We start from the raw sequence: 20399 nt of genomic DNA, 5'->3' as shown, positions 1-20399 counted from the left end.
GGGACACATCCAGACGGCTGTGCTCAGGCGCAGAGCAAGTGCTCAGAAATGGAAGACGCGCCGGCTCTCTGCTCTGTTAGGGCTGTCAGAGCATCATTCGGTGAGGGATAGGAGGTCATTCAGAGCCCAGGAGAACATAACATTCTCTGCTCACATTAAGGCTGAGAATTAAAACGAGCTAGACGGTTCTGCACTGCCAGTGCCTTTGCCATTAGCCAGATGGATTGCTATTTAAATAAAAATTAATTATGACCACATAAAATCAAGAATTCAGTTTCTCAGTTATACTAGCCACGTTTTAAGTGCTTAGTATCCACCTGTGGCTGGTGGTCGTCACACCGGACAGCACGCAGGATACTCATTGCAGAGAGTTCTGGACAGTGCAGGTTTACAGCAATGAATTAAGGCTTAAAGGGCTAGACCAAGATCTGATGAGGGTAGAAGGAAAAGGAAAAGCACATTTGTCTATCAGAACAAGTGGAGGCTCTTGGAGTGAGCTCAGGATTAATAATGGCTTTTGGTTCACAAGGTACCAGGAATGAGGTCCTGCTGCTCCCTCTGGTCAGGAGGGAATTAATCAATTAATTAATCCATTAGTTAGGATTAATAGTGGACTGCCAGAGAGGCTGACGACTTTGCCTTTTCCCTTGTCAGACAGCGAAGAGCCTTGTCTGCTAAGGTAGAGGGTTCAGGAATGAAGACTTCACTCACATCCAACACATGAAGGGATTGTGGGGTCCTAGACTGGTGTCCCAGGCAAAAACTAAGCTGTCGGCTCCGATGGGGGAGAGGCTTGTCCTTGGGCAGGCACAGTTCAGAGGGGCAGAGTGGGGAGACCCCCCTGTGAAGGTAAAACCTGTAGAAGGGGGACCCTGGGATCATGGGCCCTCCTGTCCCCCGCTACCCGTCTTTGTGAGGAGACATCTGGAAATGGCAGCGAGCGCTCTCATAACCTGCACGGTGGGTGTCTTTGCTGAGTTCTTCAGGCCCGTGCCAGGCCTTCGGGTGGAAGCGTGGCTGCACTTGCCCATCTGGATTTTTGGAAGTGGCATTTTCAGACCTTATTCCTGGTTCTATCACCCTGCAGAGCCTGCTTTTTCAAGCTGTCAGTAAGGCATGGAGTGTATGTGAGACCTGACCTCTAAGGGGCCCAGAGAGTGTCTCTTGGGGTCTCTAGGGTTTTTCCCTGAGGATCTGGAGAAGCTGGCAAGGGTGCTGTTTCCTGAGCTAGTGCTGAAAGCTGGCAGGGGCAGAGGCCACTGTCTTGCCCAGGGGAGACCCTTCTGGGGCAAGAAGACAACTCTTCTCAGCCAGTCACTCACAGCTCTGGGTGTGAGGGTGTGAAGAGCTGGGCCCCAGCCAGCTCCGATTCCCTGCTGACTTGCTGCTGGTCCGGAAATGGTCTTTTTCTGATAACTCTTACTGTGCTTTGTCTAGGGAAACTTGTTTTCGTGTTTATTAAAAGCAGCCACCGTGTTCTCAGAAGTCCACGGAGGAGGCTGTAACTTTAAGAAATAAAATATTGATAATCCCATGAGATAGTATTTGCTGGGCATCTATCTACAAGAGGTCAAAGGCTTTCACAGGCATCCTAGTCTTTAGCTGAGTCTTTGGGACAAGTTGGTGAGTGGTTTCCAGTTTGCTGATTGGAGAACTGAAGCTTGGAGTTACCTTGTGCACAGCCTGCCCCAGCCTGCCACAGCCTGGGTGATCAATGCACAATGACTGAGGACTTATATCCAGGGGTGTCCTCTGGGATGCTCAGGTAGAGATAGGAGTACAAGAGAAGTGTTGGGGTAGGGGGGGAGGGGCTATGAAAGTTAGGGGGCAGGGGGCAGGACTGGCTAGGGAGAGCCTCAGACTGTGCTGTAGATCTGATTAGGGTGTCTATCAACTAGACAGGGACCCTCCCCCGACCAAAATCGTAATCAGTCGTTGGCTATGCCTGCCTGGGAGGAGTGTGGCCTCAGCTTGATTGCTCTGGCCATCCTGAAGGGACTGTGGCTGGGAACTGTCAGCTGACTGCCCCCTTGCAGCTGAATGGCAGGTGGCACATGGAGCCCATCATTTGTGAGTTGCTGTTAGGAAGGTATGAGAGGTGCTCCTCGGCCAGCAGTCGTGGCTGGGATTATCTGTGCCTTTGCTTGTTACACTGGGTCAGCATGGATTCTGGAACATTAGGATTCTGGCCTCAAGCAGACTCCACAGCATTCTAGCTGCCAGCTGATACCCAGGGTGCCTCTTTCTGATTTCAGGAATTTCACAGGTAAAGGATGGAGGAGGGAGAGAATCCCCCCCCTCCCCCTTACCTTGAACCAGGTAGCTGATGAGCTGCTGACCAGAGGGAGCAGCAGGACCTCATTCCTGGTACCCTGTGAACCACAGACCAGTAAGCCAGGTGGATTGGTGACCAACCAAAGCAGAAGAAAGTATTTTATCACGACCTTCCATTTATTTATGTTTGTATGTGGTATGTATGTATGTGGTATGCATGCATGCCAGAGGGAGACTTAGAAAGTGAAAGTGAATCCAAGATTGGGAAAAATCTAGAGTCTTTGAAGCCACAGGCTTCCCGGGTCCCCAGTTTCTGCTTTGTGGGAGAGCAGAAAGATCTTCTGTTGTGAGTTTCCGTTCACAGCTGAAGCAACATGGTGGCAGCAGCCAGGCCCTTTGAGTACTTAGCACGTGCTGAGTACTGTTCTACATGCTTTAGGTGCATCAGCTCATTTAATGTTCCTGAGGCTCAGCTGGTTGTCATTCTGGTCCCATTCACAAAGGGGAACACTGACACACGGACGTGTTGCTTGCATAGTCACGTGGCCAAAGTGGCAGAGCTGGGGTGTGTGCCTTTGCTTCTCACAGAGTCAGGAGTCTGAATTTGAGGCTTCAAGGTATCTAAGCATCTGTCTCATGAGGTTCTGTCCTGCCTGGCTTTGCAGGAAAAGTTTTGGATTTATTACAGTGGCTGCTTCCCTGTGGGGTACTTATGCGTGACCCACTGGCCACCTTTGAGGGGATACTGGGGCTCTGCTTTCCAGAGATGCTTGATCACTGAGGAAACAGGGACCCAGAGATTCCACTAGGGACATTTGTAGAGCCTGCTCTCACACCATGTCTGTGTGAGGGTAAGACAGAGTGTCCTAGGAAAGGTGGCACATTCTGGAATATTCCATGTATCCATCCTAACCTCCGTGGGCTGTTTTTGTTACCATATCTTCATCCCCATTTAAGAAGCTCTATTTAGAGAGGGGATGGGGAAGGTAGCTGTGGCGGCCAGTGTTCAGGACTCCTCCCTGGATTTATAACTTTATCAAAGAAACCCACATAGACTTTCTGCACCAATGTGTGAGAGAGGATGCTTCGTGTCCCCCAAAACCTGAACCTAAAGAACACAAAACCAACTTTGTTGGTTTCCATGTCCACACATCTGTTGGTGTGTTGAAGCCCAGTAGCCCTTCCTACGCCGTCCGGACTTCCCTGTGTTCCGAAGCTGCAATGTGTGCAAAGCCTAGAGCACAACTGGCCTTGTGCAGGATGTTCCAAAATGCGGGACCTCACTTCTCACCCCTGCCGGTGGGTCCTAGGGGGTGGATGTTCCAGACCCAGGGAGTGGGGTTCTTCCTGGCTCTGCCTTCATTGTGGCCCCTGATTTCCCAGCAACAACCAAACCTGTGGTTTCTCGGTCTTAAAGGGGGGGGGCTGCCGAGATGCATGAGTGCATGGTGGTCCCTACAGGTAGGCTTGCCCTGCCCCCGTGTAGCTGTTTCAGCCTCAAGGATGTTTGTCGGGCCTCCAGGCCCTTCAGCAGTTTGAGTCTGGTTCGCCTCACTGGAAGAGAGGAATAGTAGTTTCTCCCTCATCTCATTCTTGCCTTAAATGAGGGGATGTCTGCAAAGCCTGGAACACCACCTCCAGCACATAGGAAGCCCTTGAAAATACCAGTAGTTCTTTTTCTTGGTACTTTGATCTGGCCTTGCGAACTAAGGGTCGTCTTCATCCCGACTTGAGATGCTGCAGGAGTGCTTTCAGTATATTTGTTGATGCCTCTGTTCCTTTGCCAAAATCAGAGTGTCCATACTCAAGACAGGCATGAATGAGAGTTCTCTGTGAGATGCACTCGTTCTGTGTGGTCTCTGACATTTTGGTCATGCTCTCCATAAATCTGCATTTACATCCTACCTGCTTCCAGAAAGGCTCTGAGATGGCTCCTTTAATTGGAGACCTGTGGGATTTTATATCCCAGAGCTTTGCATGCTGCTTTCTGCTCTCAGCAGGTGGGAGGCCGCCCCTGTTGTGGGGAGCTCTGGCCCTCATCCCGGGCCATGTAAATCTGAGAAGTAAGTCTGTAGTTCTAAGGTCAGGGGTGGTGGTGAGAATTTTAGTCCAAAAGGATAAAAGTAAAAGTATTGACCTGTTCTTCTTGGAGAAGAAAATTATCACAAGAAAGCACCCATGGTTTTAACTCCAATCTCCCGGAGGTCTGTAGCTTGCCTCTCTTGGATTTTATTGTTCGATGCTCTCAGGTGGGGGAAGGAGAACATTGGCCCTTTCACCATGCTTCCTTCTCCAGCTGCCGCTTCTCAGTGCATTTGCCAAGACCCGAGGCCCTGGTCAGGGCAGCAGCTCTGAGGATACTTCAGTCCCTGACAGGACTGCCAGCAGGCTCATGCCTCTTCAAGGAGGGGGACCCTGCCTGTGCTGCTGCTCTTTCCCCGTTAGGCATGGGAGCTACCTGTTTCACTCTCTGACTCAGCACTTGGATTATACCCCTCTCCCTCCCTCCCTCCCTTTTTTTTTTTTTTTAAGATTTTATTTATTTATTTGACAGCGAGACATCCCAAGTAGGCAGAGAGGCAGGCAGAGAGAGAGAGGGAGAAGCAGGCTCCCCGCTGAGCAGGGAGCCCGATGCAGGACTTGATCCCAGAACGCTGGGATCATGACCTGAGCCGAAGGCACAGGCTTAACCCACTGAGCCACCCGGGCGCCCCTCCCTCCCTTTCTTTACTCCAACCTAAAGTTCCCAGAATAAAAATACTATTGCTAGCCCTTGGGAGTACTTTCTCTCCCAGAGGAGCCATGTTCATGGTCACTCTGAAGCAGTGGGGCTACTCTGAGGTGCAGAAGTCAAATCCAAGGTTACTCAGCAAGTAGATTGTAGAGTGGTGATTTGGACCTAGGTGGACTTAATGCTTGTCTGGCTATTCTCAGGGTCAGCCTTGCTGCTGCCCCCTCCCCCATCAAGCCCCTGTCCAGGGTATCCATTTCCTAAGGAAGAAGGAATAGTGCCCCCATGCTTTTTCTGGGAGCATTTCTGTCCTTGGCCTTGGCAGGTAGAAACCCCTACCTGTTCTCAAAAGTTGGGCCATTCTGGATTCACCCCCTCCCCCAACACCCTGCCTTTTGCCATTCCTTTTTGTGCCTCACTGCTGTCTTGGGAAAGGGACTGTGCATTTGTATTATCTTGTAAGGATGTGGGGGAGGGGGCTGAGTGGCCAGGGGACTTGCCCGAGGTCATGGAGCTGCAGAGGAGGTGACATTCTCTTCACGGCTGTTTCTGCCACCCCACCTGGCCTTTCCCATATCAGCGCCCTCAGTAAAAGTTTGTCATCCTGGTTGGCAGTAAGATTCTTTGGGGAAGGAAAGGAGACCGGAGAGCTGGAGAAGCAGTAGCAGTGGTTCTCAGGGGCAGAGCTAGGTCAGCGGGCTGGACTCCAGGGTAGCTAGTGGACAGTGGAGGTGCCACAGCCCAGGTCCCTTCAGAAGGGGCCTGTCCTACTGTGATGACATTTCTGTTTTCTGTGACACACCACCTGAGGCCTCAGTGTCCTAAACCAGTCACCATGTCTTAGCTTGTGAATCTGTCGTCGGCAGCTTAGGCTGGGCTCAGCTGGGTGGTTCTTCTCTCAGCTGGGCTCATGCATGTGTCTGCTGTCAGCTTCTGGGTGGGCTGGTTGGCTGGCTGGTCTAGGATGGCTTCAGTTGGGATGGCTCATCTCCACGTGTCTTTTATCCCCCAGCAGCGGGGGCTGGCACACGTGGTGGCTGGGCTAGGGTGCCAAGAGCGCACTCAGAAGGATGCATGGTCTCTTGAAAGCAAAGCTGGAAGTCAAACCATAGCCCCCTCTGTCACACTCAGTTGGCCAATGCAAGTTATGGGGCCCAACCCCTTTCATGGGGAAATAGACTGAACATCCTGATAGAAGAAGCTGCAGGCCCCCATTGAGAGGGACGTGGATGCAGGAAGGAAGGAGAATCATGGCTACTTTTGTAGTCTGCTGCTAGTGGTAAGAGTGTCCTAATCATTCCAGGATTTCTATGAGCTCGGCAGAGGGTCTGAATAAATTCCTGGTTCTGAGGAGCTCCTGGGAGTGTTGCCAAGTGGGGGAGCTGAACGAGTTGTTGCTAAGGTGTTTGGCCTAGTCTAACCAGTCTCCTGTTTCACCGAGCACCAACGTTGTATCAAGCACTGTGCTAGCTACTTTATAAACATTAAACCTTGCAAGAACCCTTACTAGGTGTATTTTGATTCTTCCTGTTTTACAGAGGAAGAAACCTGAGGCCTAGAGTAGTTAAGCTATGTGACCTCAGATAAGTTTCTTATTAGTAGTTGTGGCAGAACTTGAACCCCATGTTAGCCCTGTGCTTCTTGCACTTTACCTCCCTGAGTAACTTGCCCTCACAGCTTAGAATTCAAGTGGAACTGTTAGTTTAAAACCCCTAAAATGAGTGAGTATCCCGTGGTTTGAGTCAGAGTCTCAGTTTTCCCAACTGTAAAGAGAGGAGCTTCTGAGTCCCTCCAGGTTTGCCAGCTCCAGGTGGCGAGCACTGGCCCAGGAGCATCTCTCCTCTCTTGGAGTGAAGGGTTGCATGCGGTCAGACGTGACTTCCTGCCACCGACCAGCCCTCTCTCTGTTCAAGTCTTGGCTGCTTTTTGCGCACTAAGGGAGGTGCAGCGATTCCTGGGATTTCCAGGCAGTGCGGTGGGACACGCAGTGATTGAATTCCACTCCTGTCACTGACACATGAGTCCCTGCGAAGCTTTGGCATTGGGTTCAAATGCACGAAAGTAAAGTTAATGCATTTAAGGTTTTCAGGGCCTACTTGCTTTCCTCGATCGCACTGTAATTTCACCCCCAGGAACCATGGCTGTGGTATTTGTGGGTAGGACGGGAGCCTTTCCTGGGGAGGCATCGTGGCCCTTTTCTGTCACCTGCTAGCCGGGGAATTTACCTGCTGTCTGTTCTCCTGATGTGAGGAATTGGTTCAAACCAGATGGGTGGTGGGTGTGGAGTCTCTGTAGCCAGCCTGACCACACACTTGCCCACCAAGGAGGTGGCCATGTTGGAAAAATAGATGGTGTTTAAACTGCCATAAGAGGAGGGAGTTTGGAGGACTGGAAAGAAGACACCCTTGGACGTGGATGCCCAGGGTTTAAATCCGAGCTCTGCTGCTTGCCAGTAGTGTCACCCACGATCTCTTAGTAAAAGGTGCATGAGAAGCTGCCCAGCAGGGTTACCTTGAGCAAGAAATGGGACCACCAGTGAGCGTGACTGGTGCGGGCTGATGAACAGATGGGCCCCCATCTCCAGACAGGTGTGTGAGAGGGGCAAACCTCTGGGCATCATGGTGTCAGCAACGTACCCGTTTTAGAAAAGCAAGAAGCTGATAAAAATTCAGCCTGATGTGGAAGAGTAGAGGGATTCTTTCTATTTTAAACCCCAGTCCTTTGCATGACAGAAATTCCCAAAGTTCTAACCCGGGAGCCACCTGCAGACCCTCATAAGGGCTTTTTCTGGCAAAATCATGTGGGGTGGCTGGCAGCAGGGGGCTGGTCGCTTCACACTTGCTGGTTCTTATTTCCTGCTTTCTGGCTGCTGTGGGGTAGGCAGAATAGGGGCGTGGGCACTGCACGCGACTGTTGGGGTGCGTGTTGCCTTGTGGCACCTCACCGTGCTTCGTGGGCTTGGGGGTGTCCCATGTCTGCCTTTGGCCACCTGTTTCTTCATCTGTAAAATGGGCATAATAGTGCCTTCCATGGGATTGCTCTGAATATTAAATGCAATTCTGCCTTGAAGGAGCCTCACCCAGCATGTGCACACTCCAAGTGCCTGATACACCCTGGCTGTCCTTAGAATTGGAAAGCTAGATTTGTGAATTAAGGAGAGAACTCTGACATGTCTTCGCAGTGTGAGAGCAGCATTAACAGGGGCTGGGATAGGAAGAGAGTCTCACTTCTGGAGGGTCATCCATCCACACTGGCCCCAAAGGGAGCACAGCGATTTGTAGTCAGTGTAGGCGGTTATATCATGCTTCTCAGGCGGCACGTCGGCCCGAGAGCTGTTCTGACTCTGCGGGCTGAGACCCGAGATTCTGTATCTCCCTCGGGCTCCCAGGTGTCCTCCAGGCTGCCGGACCAAGGACCACACTCGAAGTAGCCCGCCAAGGTGCGAATCAGCCTGATGATTTATTGATGGGAGCCTGTTGGTGGGCCACCCGGGCCCTTTTATATGCTAACTGTACAAAGGAAGGAAACATCTCAGTGTCCTGTCGAGGGTACCAGGGAAGATTTGGATGGGGGGGAGCAGATCTTGGAAGTGCCCGGGCTGTCTCGTTATAACTCCGAACGATGAGAGAAAAGGCAGACTGCATCTTCATGGTGGTTTGTCCTGAACTCTGGGCGGTTGCATGCTCTCATCTCTTGGGATTGGCCTGGCGGAGAGCCAGCTGAACTCACTTCAGAGGAGATGGGCTCGTCGGCTGGCCTGCCGCCGGGTCTTGCTGGAGGGAGGCCTGGGTAAAGAATGGCTCCAGGCTGCGGAGGAAGCCACAGCACTCTGTGAACACAGAGATACAAGCTCCTGTTCCACTGTGCCAGCCCAGGGAGCACAAACGTGCGTGCAGACACCCCTTTATCTCTTGCTTCATTTCCCACTACAAACGATTTGGGAGAAACCTTCTCGTGCGACCCGCTGATGAAGAGTCGGACCCAGAGTGCTGTGATCCGTGCCCAGTCAGCCATTGTTCGAACCCCTGAGGACCTTGGGTCTGGAAGGGAAAAGTGATTCTGTGGATCCTTTTGCCACCTTAGGTTTTGATGTGAACTTTACCCCTCGGGGTCTCAGCTCTAGTCTGGAAGAAGCATTGCCTGGGATTTCAGCCCTCCATGGTCCCTTCCCTGGATAACCTGTGAGCCTGGGTCGGTGAATTTAGTGCAGTGGGCTGTCTGTCAGGATCAGGATTCTAGTGCCTTTTGCGGGGTTGGGATAAAAAAATAGCTTGTTTCCTGCAGCCATTTCTCTCCCTTGCTGTGTGAATAGTTCTCCCCCTTTGTCTAATTTCTGTGATATTTACAAAATGAATTGCAAGTGGCATTTATTCGCTGTGCTAATGTAAATTAGGCGTTTGTGGGAACTTTTGGACCCAGCCCCGTCCCGCTGGGGTTTTTCGAGTGCAGAAGGCAATTTTATGTTCCTCGGCTCCTACAACCTGACATGTGGAAAGGCCGTGGATGTTTCGGGCGTTTAGACCTGTCAGACTGCTAATTCTTCTCACCTGTGAAAACATAACTGGCATTATCAAGGGCAACCCTTGACTTGCCCTGGTGGTTCTGAAGCTCAGCCCCAGAAGCCAGGGGGAAATTGATCCCTTAATGTGGCTTTCTTCTCACTGGAGTTTCGTTTTGCGTGTCATGGTGCATTTGAGTTAGAGCAGCCAAGAGCCCGCTGAGCTGCCCTGGTGTGGTCCCTGTGGGAAGGTGCCTTCTGGGATTCCCGAAGGCTGTGGGTTCCAGCCCCGCTGCCTGGGGGTTCTGCAGCTGGGGCCCACTGTGCAAGGCTGCAGGAGCGGGAGCTGGCGTGTGAGTGAGGGGCCTGTGCCCTTCAGACCCTGCACCGAATCAAGTACAGACTCTCAAGACCAGATTGATCTGGAAAGAAACATGCCACTAAGGGTTGGTTTCTCTGGCCCCATGTGTTCTCAGTGATCCTTTGTGTTCTGGGCATTGAGGAACTGGGTTTGGAGGCAGCGGGAGTTAAGATGGGACCCACGTGCCTTTTCATGAGCCTCATACCATGTCTCTGAGTCCGATTAGTGTGGCTGTTCAGCCTTTGTGGCGGGTCCATCTGAAGGTGCCAGACTTCTGTTCTCTGACGGCTAGATCTACACTCCTTTCAGCCAGGGTGCTGGGGAGGGAGCAGTGTCACGCTGCAGCTAGGTTGGGGGTGAAGTTCATGATCCCAAGGTGAAGGTGGCTTTCAGGACAGAGTGCAGGGAACCTGGGCCAGCTTCCCATGTCTCTGGGAGGCTGTCCGGGGTCATTCTAGCTTCTGCTAGATCGCTTTCCCACAGACACATAGTGGATAATGCATTCTATGCCAGGCCAGTAGGGGCTAGTTTATTGCACAATGTGCCTGGTACCTTTCCAGGAGAATTGCTTCCCCTTTCCAGGCTGCCAGACGGAAGGAGCAGTGGCTTGGAATTTCCTACTCTGTGGACACAGGTGTAGATCTTGTTCAGAGTCTCACCTTACAAGCCCTTTTCCACATGGCTGTGGCTCAGCACACACTGTGCGTGACTGTACCGGTTAGTGTTCTCCACTTTAGCTCTGCGCTTGACTGCTCTCTGGGAATGATACATGAACATGTAGGGCACAAGTGTTTCTGTAACATCGGTGGGGGAGCCTGTGGCCACTTCCTGCCGTGTTCTGTGTCCACACAGTCCCAAATGCGTCTCTTCTGTTGTCTTAGCATTCTTGCTCCTGTCCTCCGGTGGGGAGAGCCCATCCCCACAGCAGCCTCCCAGTCAAGACGAAGGGCTTCATTCTTGTCCCTGTTTGTATGGGAACGCTTCTACCTCTGGCTGGCGTTGGGGTAGAGGAAGTGGTTTGTAATTCTACCCTCCTGATATTTCTTTCCTATATCTCCCAAATATACATGCTTTGTGTGTGGTGGGGAGCAAGGGGAAGAGAGGGACATAGAAGAGAAATGACATCTCCAACAAATTTCCTACTTTTTATTCTTGTTTTTTTTTTTTTTTAACTGAAGTATCACACACATCCAGGCAAGTGCCCATGTCATGTACACAATTCAGGGAATCATCACCTTTGTGCAGACACTACTCAGGTTGCCAACAGAGCATCATATGCACCCCTGGAAGTCCCCTCTGACTAGCTGCAGCCTCCCCCCACCCCGCCGCTTCTCCCCAGAGGTAACCCATAGAGTGACCTCTAGCGCCAGCTAAATTCCAGCGGCTTCGGACTTGAGATGAGTGGGATCAGACAGTGAGAGCCCGCTGGGCCTGACGTCTGTTGCTCAATGCTGTATTCCAGAGCTTCCTCGTGTGGCGCCATTGCACGCTCGTTGATTTTCATCGCTGTGCAGAATGCGATTGTGTTTCTGTGCCGCCACCTACCTGTCCGCTCTGGCATGGGGAGACCCTCTGAGTCTCCTCTAGTGTTTGGCCACAACATTTTTAGCTGGGAACATTTTTGACCACATCTCCTGGTAGACCCACGTATGCACTTCTGTGGGGTATGTTCCCGGAAATGGGATCTCTGGGTCCTCGGGTAAGGCCCATGGTCCACTTTCTTAGGCACTTAGGCAAGTTCTCTAAGTGGTCCCCCCAGCAGTGGATGAGGGTTCCAGTTCCTCCATATCCTTGCCAGCACCTGGTGTTTGAGGTCTTTTGGTGTAACCTAGTAGGTGTGGGTGGTATCTCACTTGGATTTCTCTGATAACTAATGTCCTTAAGCATCCTGTCATATGTTTATTGGCCGTTTGGTTATCTTCTTTCATCAAATATCTGGCCCACTATTCTGTTGGCTCTCTGTGTTTTCCTATACGTCTATAGGTTCTAGATAGGAACCCTTTGGTTGTATGTGTTCCCAGCCAGTCTTGAGCTTTAAACATGCCTGGAGAACATCCGACAGGTTCACTGCAGAAGGCTGTGCCCCCCGGGCCCCGAAGCCCAGGATGATACTGGGGTGTGGCTTGTCAGGGAGCACTCAGGCAGCCCTCCCCTGGCTGGGTGAGGGTTTAACCACCAGCCTCCTCTTTCCTGGTACTGGCTTGTGACAGAATGTTCTTTCTTCTGGATATGCAGGGTTCTTGTGGGCGCACCAAAGGCAGAGTCCAAGTACAGCACTTCAGTGAGGTCCCCTGGGGCTGTGTTTAAGTGTCGTGTCCATACCAACCCTGACCGGAGATGCACCGAATTGGACATGGCTCGAGGTAGGTGGATGTCACTGATGGGTTCCACACCCTCACACGTCCTCTTTGTCTTCTCAGAGCCGCCTGGTGGTTCAGCTCCTCTTCCTCCCTCCCTCCCTCCCATCCATCCACCCACTCAACTATCCATCCATTATGTGTCAAGTACCTATTACTGCACAGAGATCTACTGTGAACAAAGCCAAGTTCTTGCCCTCCTGTGCCTTACAAGTTACTGGACTGAGATGCATGAAGATGAATAGTTGAGTATAAGAAGACCAGAGGGGAGGTGGGTAGTTGATCTACGCATGAAAAGATTCACACTGGCTAGCTGGGCAGCTACGGGAGGCAGAACTTCCAAGCCGAGGAAAGCATGTCCTCGCTTACTGAGTGAGGACGGTGTAGCCGGAGTGCTGAGCAGGAGAGTGGAAGCAGAGTGGTTGATGGGGTAGGCTGGGGCTGCCTCACATGGGCCCCAGCAGGCTGGGGTAAGGTGTGAAGATTTTATGCTTTGCACAAAGGGGGAAGCCATTAAAATCAATCTTAGGCTTTATATTTTAAGTAGGGAAAGATATGATGGATGGAGGTCTTAAAGAACTCCAGTCCAGTGGAAAATACATGACGCATCATCTTTGGAGTCGGGGATTCTGCCCGGGTTCAGAGTCCGGCTCTGCCAGTTACTAGTTGGGACTTACTGGCAAAGCCCCATAGCCTTCTTGGCCTCAGTTGCCTTGCCTGTAAAGTCAGGACTAAGATACCTTCAGAAGGTTAAGAAGAGAGGGGATACATAGATCTGTGCTTGGCACATAATGGGAGCTATTTTATTACAATCCCTTCAGGGCCTCACTTTCTCCAAAGTTCTTCCCCAGCAAGAGCTTCTGGTTGTATTTTTTTTTGAGCAAAGAATTGTTCTGATCTTCAGCTGAAAGGGAGAGATATCTGCAGTGTTCTTTAGCACTACTCAAAATGACGGGTTTGTGAACCGCTTACTCCCGGTAGGTACGTAACAGATCACGGAGCCAGCTTCAGATCGTAAAGCCCCGCACCACTTCCTTCATAGAGCAGGTCCTGCATGAGAAAAGTAATTGGCTCAAATAAACAGCCAGCAGGACACCGTGATGGAGTTGATTTACACTTTGCTCCAAGTTCCTTACTTTCTCACTGGCAGGTGACCAGCATTTGGACGGTATGTAGAACACCCTTTGAAAAGCAGTCCGCAGGACATTGTTTCTCAAAGCACATCTGGCTTTTCTCTTTCTCATCCAGGGAAGAATCGGGGCACGCCGTGTGGAAAGACTTGCCGGGAAGACCGGGATGAGGAGTGGATGGGGGTGAGCCTGGCCCGGCAACCCAAGGTGGACGGCCTCGTGCTGGTAAGGCCTCCTGGGGGTGCCGTGGGGAGGGGGTGGCACTCTGAGGACCAGTGGCTCTGTGATCCCCTAGGCAGGCTGAATGGCACGGTGACAAGGGCATGGCCTTGGGGGTTGCCAGCTCCAGACTACTGCTTGGACCAGTGATGGCTCTTTTTAATTTCATCATCTGTCGGGTGTAGAGATACGGTTGTTTTAATAAGACAAAATGTGTGTGAGCTGTGCTTTGGAAATCTTGTTCATTACCTAAGCACTTTTGTGAGTGTGTGTTTTTTGAGGTATACGGTACATGGAATGCACAGAATTAAGATTACAGTTTGGCTTTTGACCCTGGCACACTCCTGTGTAATCCCCCTGCCCCCTTCCAGCTAGAGAGTATTTCTCCCATCCCCAGAAAGTTCTCTTCTGTTCCTTTCTAGTCCGTTCCTCTCACCCCAAGGCAACCACTGTTATGATTCGTACTACTGAGGATTACTTTTTATACTTCTAGAACTTCATATAAATGGAAACCTACCATGTGTGCTCTTTTGTGCAAGGCTTCTTTCACTCAGAATACTTTTGAGATTAACCCATGTTGTATCAGTAGTTTATTTCTACATAGGATTATATATTAGGAAATCCAGGTTAATTTTCATGCTTTACAGTTGACCGTTGAACAACAGGGGCTGGAACTGCATGAGTCCACTTATAGGTGGATTTTCTGTAAATGTATTTTCTCTTCCATAGGATTTTCTTAGTATTTTCTTTCCTCTTGCTGACTTTATTGTAGGAATATCAGGTCTAGTACATATAACATGCAAAGGACATACAAAGTAAGTTCTTGATAAGGCTTCAGGTCAATAGGCTATTAAGTTGGGAGGAGTCAAAACTTATATGCAGATTTCCAAGTGCATGAGAGGTCAATGCCACTAACCACCACATTGTTCAAGGGTCAACTCTATTTGGCTCCCAAAGTGCATATGAGGTACTCAGGCTCCTTAGGTGCCTCGAGGAGGTGCAAAAAGTAGTCTTTATACCCTTGACACTTGTGATACCCTACAGCTATGCCCTCCGGTGAACTAGCTGCCCACCGCATGGAGTCAATACACTTTAAATTTATCTAAATTAAAAATTCAGTTTTTGGGGCGCCTGGGTGGCTCAGTGGGTTAAGCCTCTGCCTTCAGCTCAGGTCATGATCTCAGGGTCCTGGGATCGAGCCCCGCATCGGGTTCTCTGCTCAGCAGGGAGCCTGCTTCTTCCTCTCTCTCTGCCTGCCTCTCTGCCTACTTGCGATCTCTCTCTCTCTCAAATAAATAATTAAAATATTTAAAAAAAAATTCAGTTTTTCAGTCCCACTAGCCCCATTTCAAGTGATCAGTAGCAGCCCACGGCTCCTGGCTACTGTGCTGGACAGCACACAGAGAAAACACTTCCATCACTCCAGAGGGTTTTATTGGACTCCACCAAAAAGGAATTGGTAACTGCCTCAAGTTTTGTCTCCTTTTTTCCTTTGCTTTTACTCTTTCCTGTTATGGTAGAACACTAAAGTGCTTACCCAGCCTGATGTGATCAGCTTGGTGGGGTTTTCATATCCACACGCACGCATGCCTGTTGCTAATCCCATAATGTTCCCTCGTGGCCCTCTCCACTGAGATAACCAGTATTCTGACTTCATACCCCTTTTCTTTTTGTTGGCTTTATCTTGGAAGCTCTATGAAGATTTTTCCTCTAAAAGCACAAGATCAAGGAGGGAAAACATTACCAGCTGCCATTCATTGAAGGCTTCCTTTGGGCCACATGCTGTCAAGTTGAGGGTTTCACATATTTATATTTTATCCCCAGGGGGATATAGGATTCTGAATGCATCTAGGCAAACCGTCTCCTTCTCCTCTTTGAGGAGCCCACTTTCGTGTTAAACTTCTCCACAGCAGAGGCTGCTCTTGTGAATGCAGCCTGCCTTCTCACCGAGAGTAGTGTCTGCCCCTTGCTGGGCCCCTGGGGGAGGGAGGAAGCAGCTGGATGCCATCACTAGTGTGGAGGGGCCTCCTGACTGGAGTCACTGGGGATCTGCTGAGGGCCCCCGGCCCCCGCTGTTTGTCCAGCGCTTTAATCACTGTTGCGGGCTTTCTGGACCTTCTCCAAGCCTTGGCATTCCTCCAGACGTAGTGGCCCGACCCTGACCAGACCATGCGGCCCCAGGAGGCCTGGAAGGCTTGTCTGCCATCCTCCACCTCCAGATCGGGGCAGCCTGAGCTTGAAATTCAGAGCAGCGGAGTTGGTGGTCTGGGGGACGCACGGCCCACAAGGCCCGGGAGCGTGTGGAGCCTAGATCCGGAAGTTGTCCTGTGGAAACGTTTCCTCCGCCCACAGAAGGAGAACCTCTGTGTGGCCGGGAACTTGCTCCCAGAGGGTCCTGTGTCACCGTAAATCCATCTGAGGAGGGAGCTGTCTCCGGGGACGTGAACGGCAGTGAGGACCACGGGGACCAGTTAGCAAAGGAAGCCAGGGAAGGCAGTGCTGGGGCTTCATGGAGATGGTGCTTGGGCATGATAGCCCTGCCCTGATGCACCCCACGCAGGGCTGTCGTTCTCTTATTTTGCACAGTTACTGCTTCATCCACTCAGTGGGCACCCCTGGGGGTGCTGGAGAAGGAGGGGCTTGTGACCACATCCATTTTCCTCATGGCTTTTTTTTTTTTTTTTTTTTTACTGTAGTCAAAGACACAATGTAATATTTATCATTTTAACCATTTTTTTTAAAAAAAGATATTTATCTGACAGCACAAGCAGGATGAGCGGCAGGCAGGGGGAGGGGGAGAAGCAGGCTCTCTGCTGAGCAGGGAGCCCGATGTGGGGCTCGATCCCAGGACCCTGGGATCGTGACCTGAGCCGAAGGCAGATGCTTAACTGACTGAGCTGCCCAGATGCCCTGTCTTAACCAATTTTAAATGTGCAGTACAGTGGCATTACCCGTGTGCCCTTTGTTGGGCAGCAGGACTCTGAGATTTTTCATCTTGTAAAACAAGCTCTGCACTCATTGAACACTTGTGCCCTTCCTGCTGCCCCTAGCCTCTGACAACCACCATTCCTCTGTTTCCAAGAGTTTGACTCTATTCGATAACTCATGTCAGTGGAATCATGCAGTATTTGTCTTGTGACTGGCTTATTTCACTTGGCATAATGTCCTCAAGGTTCTTCCACATTGTAGCGTATCACAGTATTTCCTTCTTTTTTTTTAAATTTAAATTTAAATTTTAATTTTAATTTTTTTAGAGCCTGCACACATGCAGGGGGAGAGGAGCAGAGAGAGAGCAGGGGGAGAGAGAGAGAGAGGGGTGGGGGAATCCTAATCAGGCTTCATGCCCAGTGTGGAGCCTGATGTGGAGTTGGATCCCACGACCCTGAGATCATGACCTGTGCCAAAATCAGCAGTCAGATGCACTTAACTGGCTGAGCCACCTGGGCACCCCATTTCTTTCTTTTTTAGGGCTGAATACTATTCTTCTGTATATATGTACCATATTTTGTTTACCCATTGATGGATATTTGGGTTGCTTCTACCTCTTGGGTATTGCGAATAATGCTGCTATGAACATAGGTGTGCAAATAGCTCTTCAAGATTCTGTGTTCAATTATTTTGTATATATATCCAGAAGTAGGATTGCTAAACTCTATGGTAATTCTATTTTTTAATTTTTGGAGGAACTGTCACGCTATTTTCCCACCATGGCTACACCATTTTACGTTCCCACCAACGGTGCACCAGAGAAGGGTCCCAGTTTCTCCACATCACTGCCCATACATTTCCATTCCTTTACTAGTGGCCACCCTAGTGGGTGCAAGATGGTATTTCAATTTTCCCTAATGATTAGTGATATTGAGCATCTTTACACGGGCTTGATGGCCATTTGTGTATCTTCTTTGGAGAAATGTCTGTTCTACTCCTTTGCACATTTTTAAATTGGATTGTTTTGTTGTGGTTGAGTTAGACCCTATGGGTTTTTTGCACATATGCCATCTCTCTAGAAAAGGCCTGCCCTAGGTCCTCTCTGTTCCCAGCCCCCTCTCTCCTCCCTGGTTTAGAGTCCGCTTCCTCCTTGAAGCTGGTCCTTTGGTGACCGTGCTTTCTGGAATGAGCTTAGCATCTTTTGAGTCATTAAGAACCGAGCATCGTGTAGTTACCTTTAAATGTATAATTTACCCTGTGTGTATGTCTCCTTTTTTAAGGAAGTTGAGGGAGAGGCTGCATCTTTTACCCTTTTTACTGTCAGTACTTAGAGACAATCTCTCTAAGGAGGGGTGTCTAAAAGTGTGCTTGAGTAAGATGAGGGCTGAGTGTCACTGTTAAAGCAATTAGAAAGCAAATCAGTTGCCATCCCATCTTGGTGGCTGCCTGAGTGATGGCTAGAGCCATGAGGTAAAATGCTCTAACATGGCCCTAGAGGTGACAGGTGAAAGTAAGGTACAGGGAGTGGTAACATCATCCCTGTTTACATTTTATTTATTATTATTATTATTTTTTACTTATTTGACAGAGATCACAAGTAGGCAGAGGGGCAGGCAGAGAGAGAGGGGAAGCAGGCTCCCTGCTGAGCAGAGAGCCCAATGTGGGGCTTGATCCCAGGACCCTGAGATCATGACCTGAGCTGAAGGCAGAGGCTTAATCCACTGAGCCACCCAGGCACCCCCATGTTTACATTTTAGAGGCCTTTTATCTACTTGCTTTTTCTTTAATGTGTCAAGTCCACTTGTCAAGGCTTTCTGCGAGGCAAGTATTTATTTGAAAATTAAACACAGGAAGACAGGTGTTATTCAAACACCTTTGAACCCTCGGGAGGTAGCTGGGGTGTGAGCATGGGACCTGGATCCCCAAGGAACATAATGTTGGATTCTAGGGTGGGTTTGAAGAGGGGGAGGTGGGCTGGGTTTTTTGCATCAGCATCTGGTGCGGATTCAGAGTAAAGAACAGATGGAGAATTTGAAAGCTGTGACAGGGCGTGAAGTGTCTCATTGACCAATGACGTTTTCTCTGCCCTGAACCCAGCAACCAGCTCTGGTGGGCTGACTTCGGCTTCGTATCGGCCAGTCTTGTCACAGGTGTTGTGGTTCCTTCATGTTCTCTTCCAGCAAACAGATGATACCAGGAGCAAACGCAGCGTCGGCATTAAGGGCAAGCCCCTCGCCTCCCCACATTGTCCCCCACCACTGCTCATGTGCAGATGACAATTTAAGAAGTAGAGAAAAGGAAACCATTTCTTACTGTAAACACCCAACCCACCTGGCATAGGCACAGACTCTTTTCTTTAATTTGGGAGAGCATCTCAATGGTCACGTCTGGTGTTTCTGCTTTTCAGTCATCTCCAAGGCTCAGACGACAAATAATGGAAGCATCTGGATTGTTTCTGGTGGCAGCGGTGTTCTTGGCTCTAGGCTGCGTCCTTTCCAAACGCCAGGGCAGTCCCTGTCTATTCACCGCTTCTCATCTGTCTGCTGTTTCAAAGCTGCAGGGTCCATTTCTGCATTTACTTCGATTGCTGTGTTTCCTGGTTGTTGTTGTTTAGAGAACTTTTAATGAGCTAAAACACATGCAAGAAAGTACAGAAATAATTCGTGTTCACTTTGATGATTGTCATTGGGTCAACATTCTCAGAATGGACTTTCCCAATACCTCAGAAGCCCCTTCTTGTGCCTCCCAGGCTACTCCATCCTCCCTTGGAGCAGGGGGCAGAAGGGGGGCGCACTTACTTGCCAGGTAGGGGAGATCCGTGGCATCGGGTCCTGACCCCCTCCACCCACTGTTCCCGGTGGCCCAGGGCCTGGCCCTGACTGTGCAGGGTGGACCTGAGGCGTGGTAATAGCTCTGGCCATCTGTGTAAGAGGGTGGGGTGGGGACCTACGTGCCTTTGTGGCTGAGCCATTGGGAGAGGCCCAGGATCCACTCCCCTTCCCCCTGCCCCACACACACTGCCTGCCCAGGAAGGACATGCTATTTCCATATAACAAAAAAGACTTTTGAAATAAAACTTGCTCATTTTCTCCTTTTATTTTTTTGGAAGCAAAAAAAAAAAAGGCACAATCCTCCTTATAACTGGAAAGATGTCAGATTCTAAGATTTGGGGTGATGGTAGACCCTCCTCCCCTTTCTTAGGATTATTTGGAATCTGAGTTTGGCCGGTCTTGCTGTTTTCTTTTTAGAGAATGCTCTTCTTTTCCTGTTCTTCCCTGCTCTTCCCCTTCCTCCCTCACAGCAGAACTCATTTAGAGAGATTGATGGGGTTAGTAATCCTTTGGAGACAGTCTCTAGGAATTTTTTTTAACGTAGGAATCAGATTGACATGCGTGTGTGTATATATAATGATAATCAGGGATAAACAGTCTTTTCTTTCTATAATTTATATTCAGAAATACTCTTTGTTGTTTTCCTACTTGCATACTGCGTTTGACACTTTGATCTCTGACCTCACAGAATGCCTTAATTTTAGTTTAGTTTACTGTGAAATGCAATATTTGGATTTTCTAGGAATTCTTCAAGATCACTTCTTAAACAGTTTATGGCACTTAAAAAACAAAAACAAATGAGACAATAAACTAGACATTAAATGGAGAACATCCTTCCTTTGAAGAGTCAACAGGCCTCATGGTAAACATCCGCCTCTTTTCACTGTCTCTCCGGCCAGAGATACAATAAAATGCAGTAAGCCCTGGAAGCCAAGGGCTTTCCTAAGTCTATAAGCTAAAATAGGAGTCCCAGGAGCCAGCCAACTAGATGGCTTGCAAGCCAAGGGAATTGAGTCAGAACTAAACATTGAAAAAATCAACTGCTTGGTGGAGTGGAGCTATTACGGGCT

The 20399-nt window shown here is 49.8% G+C and overlaps 1 protein-coding gene across 2 annotated transcripts in view; it reads left to right on the top strand.

The window, feature by feature from the left end:
• ITGA9 (integrin subunit alpha 9) overlaps window positions 1-20399 on the top strand; it is a 327427-nt gene that overhangs the window by 4541 nt on the left and 302487 nt on the right. For both annotated transcript variants that reach the window (XR_007129340.1, XM_047740712.1), the window contains exons 2-3: window positions 12100-12227; window positions 13470-13576. Coding sequence is in view for 1 of the 2 variants with exons in the window: in XM_047740712.1 (XP_047596668.1) it covers window positions 12100-12227; window positions 13470-13576 (235 nt within the window). In the remaining variant the exon portion in view is untranslated. The remainder of the gene's footprint in view (window positions 1-12099; window positions 12228-13469; window positions 13577-20399) is intronic.

The sequence above is a fragment of the Lutra lutra genome, chromosome 1 (assembly GCF_902655055.1).
Source record: "Lutra lutra chromosome 1, mLutLut1.2, whole genome shotgun sequence".
NCBI lineage: Eukaryota > Metazoa > Chordata > Mammalia > Carnivora > Mustelidae > Lutra > Lutra lutra.
Note: the sequence above shows the minus strand (reverse complement) of the source record. Positions and strands in the feature narration are given on the sequence as shown.